The sequence below is a fragment of the Penaeus japonicus genome, unplaced genomic scaffold (assembly GCF_977035675.1).
Source record: "Penaeus japonicus unplaced genomic scaffold, GWHDUDI00000001_assembly GWHDUDI00000018, whole genome shotgun sequence".
In the NCBI taxonomy this organism is placed as follows: Eukaryota; Metazoa; Arthropoda; class Malacostraca; order Decapoda; family Penaeidae; genus Penaeus; species Penaeus japonicus.
Window position 1 is genome coordinate 19,490,108 of NW_028234420.1, and position 3,699 is coordinate 19,493,806.

Consider the following 3,699-nt stretch of genomic DNA (forward strand, 5'->3'; position numbering starts at 1 on the left):
ATGAATGGGTACCAAGCCATGTTCTGAAAGGGTACCAAGCCATGTTATGAATGGGTACCAAGCCATGTTATGAATGAGTACCAAGCCATGTTATGAATGGGTACCAAGCCATATTATGAATGGGTACCAAGCCATGTTATGGATGGGTACCAAGCCATGTTTTGAAAGGGTACCAAGTCATGTTATGAATGGGTAAAAAACCAGGTTATGCATGGGTACCAAGCCATGTTATGAATGGGTACCAAGCCATGTTATGAATGAGTACCAAGCCATGTTATGAATGGGTACCAAGCCATGTTATGAATGGGTACCAAGCCATGTTATGAATGAGTACCAAACCATGTTCTGAAAGGGTACCAAGCCATGTTATGAATGAGTACCAAGCCATGTTATGAATGGGTACCAAGCCATGTTATGAATGGGTACCAAGCCATGTTATGGATGGGTACCAAGCCATGATATGGATGGGTACCAAGCCATGGTATGGATGGGTACCAAGCCATGGTATGGATGGGTACCAAGCCATGGTATGGATGGGTACAAAGCCATGGTATGGATGGGTACCAAGCCATGTTATGAATGAGTACCAAGCCATGTTCTGAAAGGGTAGCTCTAGTAGTATCATCATGTTATGAATGAGTACCAAGCCATGTTATGAATGGGTACCAAGCCATGTTATGAATGAGTACCAAGCCATGTTATGAATGAGTACCAAGCCATGTTATGAATGGGTACCAAGCCATGTTATGAATGAGTACCAAGCCATGTTATGAATTAGTAACAAGCCTTGTTATGAATGGGTACCAAGCCATGTTATGAATGAGTACCAAGCCATGTTATGAATGGGTACCAAGCCATGTTATGGATGGGTACCAAGCCATGGTATGGATGGGTACCAAGCCATGGTATGGATGGGTACCAAGCCATGGTATGGATGGGTAGCAAGCCATGTTATGAATGAGTACCAAGCCATGTTCTGAAAGGGTACCAAGCCATGTTATGAATGGGTACCAAGCCATGTTATGAATGGGCACCAAGCCATGTTATGAATGGGCACCAAGCCATGTTATGAATGAGTACCAAGCCATGTTATGCATGGGTACCAAGCCATGTTCTGAAAGGGTACCAAGCCATGTTATGAATGGGTATCAACCCATGTTATGAATGAGTACCAAGCCATGTTATGAATGGGTACCAAGCCATGTTATGAATGAGTACCAAGCCATGTTATGAATGGGTACCAAGCCATATTATGAATGGGTACCAAGCCATGTTATGGATGGGTACCAAGCCATGTTTTGAAAGGGTACCAAGTCATGTTATGAATGGGTAAAAAACCAGGTTATGCATGGGTACCAAGCCATGTTATGAATGGGTACCAAGCCATGTTATGAATGAGTACCAAGCCATGTTATGAATGAGTACCAAGCCATGGTATGGATGGGTACCAAGCCATGTTTTGAAAGGGTACCAAGTCATGTTATGAATGGGTAAAAAGCCATGTTATGCATGGGTACCAAGCCATGTTCTGAAAGGGTACCAAGCCATGTTATGAATGGGTACCAAGCCATGTCATGAATGAGTACCAAGCCATGTTATGAATGGGTACCAAGCCATATTATGAATGGGTACCAAGCCATGTTATGGATGGGTACCAAGCCATGTTTTGAAAGGGTACCAAGTCATGTTATGAATGGGTAAAAAACCAGGTTATGCATGGCCGTTTAATGTTTGTTTACCATACCTTACTTATTACCAAGCCATGTTATGAATGGGTACCAAGCCATGTTATGAATGAGTACCAAGCCATGTTATGAATGGGTACCAAGCCATGTTATGAATGGGTACCAAGCCATGTTATGAATGAGTACCAAGCCATGTTATGAATGGGTACCAAGCCATGTTATGAATGAGTACCAAGCCACGTTCTGAAAGGGTACCAAGCCATAAAAAGCTACAGATTGTGTCTAAATGTAAAAGCGTAGAAGATAAACCAAAAAGGATAATAAACTAATGAGTTAATTGTTTTATTGTTTGTTTTTTTTGTGTGTGTTTTTAAGTTCAACAGATTTTTTTTTTTTTTTTTTTTTGGGGGGGGGAAGGGAACAAATTATCAAGCCAGTTTTTTAAAACTTTTTTAATGGCATTCCTGAAGACCATACACATAATAATCAGATGATTTTCTTCCAACTACGAAAATAGGAGAGTTAATAATCACGATTTTCAACCATTTTTATATGTGTTCGGGCTTATCATTACAGTACAAAGGGAAATTGTTTCTTAATAACAACTAATTAAAGAACCGATGTTTTCCAGTGACGCTTTGATTGTTTTTTTTTTTCTTCTTCTTTTTTTAAGGATTTTTTGGGAAGAATCTTATAAGCATCATCATATCATTCCTTTCTACACTTTTAATTTACTTTATTCATCTCCTCAATCGCTTCATTTTACATCTCCTTCTTGTTTATATTCGCCTTTTTTTCAAATTCCTCTCTTCCTTCTGTTTATTCTCTTCTCCCTCGACTCCTTCGGTGACTCTTAGCATCAGTCTATGTTCTTCTTGTCTTTCTCTTCTTTCCTTCCTTTCTTTTTTTATTTCTTCCTTCCTTTCTTTCTTATTTCTTTCTTCCTTCATTCCTTTCTTCCTTCCTTTCCCTCTTCCTTCATTTCTTCCTTTCTTATTGCTCTCTTCTTTCCTTCCTTTCTTCCTTTCTTTCTTTACTCTTTCTCTCATCCTTCCTTCCTTCCTTTCTTCCTCATATCTCTCTTCCTTCCTTCCCTCTTTCCTTCCTTCTTTCCATCCTTTCCTATTTCTCTCATCCTTCCTTCCTTCCTTCCATCCTTCATTCCTTTCTTCTTTCTCTCATCCTTCCCTCCTTCCTTCTTTCCTTCCTTATTTCTCTCATCCTTCCATCCTTCTTTCCATCCTTCTTTCTCTCATCCTTCCCTCCTTCCTTCCTTCCTTCTTCCCTTCCTTATTTCTCTTATCCTTCCCTCCTTCCTTTCTTCTTTCCATCTTTCTTTCTCTCATCCTTCCTTCCTTTCTTCCATCCTTCTTTCTCTCATCCTTCCCTCCTTCCTTCTTTCCTTCCTTATTTCTCTCATCCTTCCATCCTTCTTTCCTTCCTTCTTTCTCTCATCCTTCCCTCCTTCCTTCTTTCCTTCCTTATTTCTCTCATCCTTCCCTCCTTCCTTCCTTCCTTCTTCCCTTCCTTATTTCTCTCATCCTTCCCTCCTTCCTTTCTTCTTTCCATCTTTCTTTCTCTCATCCTTCCTTCCTTTCTTCCATCCTTCTTTCTCTCATCCTTCCCTCCTTCCTTTCTTCTTTCCATCCTTCTTTCCATCCTTCTTTCCATCCTTATTTCTCTCATCCTTCCTTCCTTCCTCCCTCTAGTGACGTCCGTACACGAAGTTCCCGAGACGCGCCCTCACAGCCAGCACGAAGGACTCGATGCCACACTCGTTGGTTCCTCGACGGATCTTGAAGTAGCCACGTTCGCCCCAGCCGCTGCCCCACGAGTTCTCGGCCAGCTGGTAGAGAAAGAGAGATAACAATAATAATAACAATAACGATAATAATAATGATAATGATGATAATAGAGACAACAGTAATGATAATAACAATAGAAACATTAAAAAAGAAAAACAATAACAAAACGAACACAACAGAAACAATAATAACAACACAGAATAAACCAA

General features: G+C 40.4%; 1 protein-coding gene across 1 annotated transcript in view; it reads right to left on the bottom strand.

Annotated features, from left to right (window-relative positions):
* Positions 1-3,255: 3,255 nt before the first annotated feature.
* The window catches only part of LOC122262863 (putative peptidase C1-like protein F26E4.3), a 13,908-nt gene continuing 13,464 nt past the window's right edge, over positions 3,256-3,699 (bottom strand). The window contains exon 10 of the mRNA XM_043031058.2: positions 3,256-3,531. Within this exon, the coding sequence (XP_042886992.1) occupies positions 3,391-3,531 (141 nt within the window). The 3' untranslated portion in view covers positions 3,256-3,390. The remainder of the gene's footprint in view (positions 3,532-3,699) is intronic.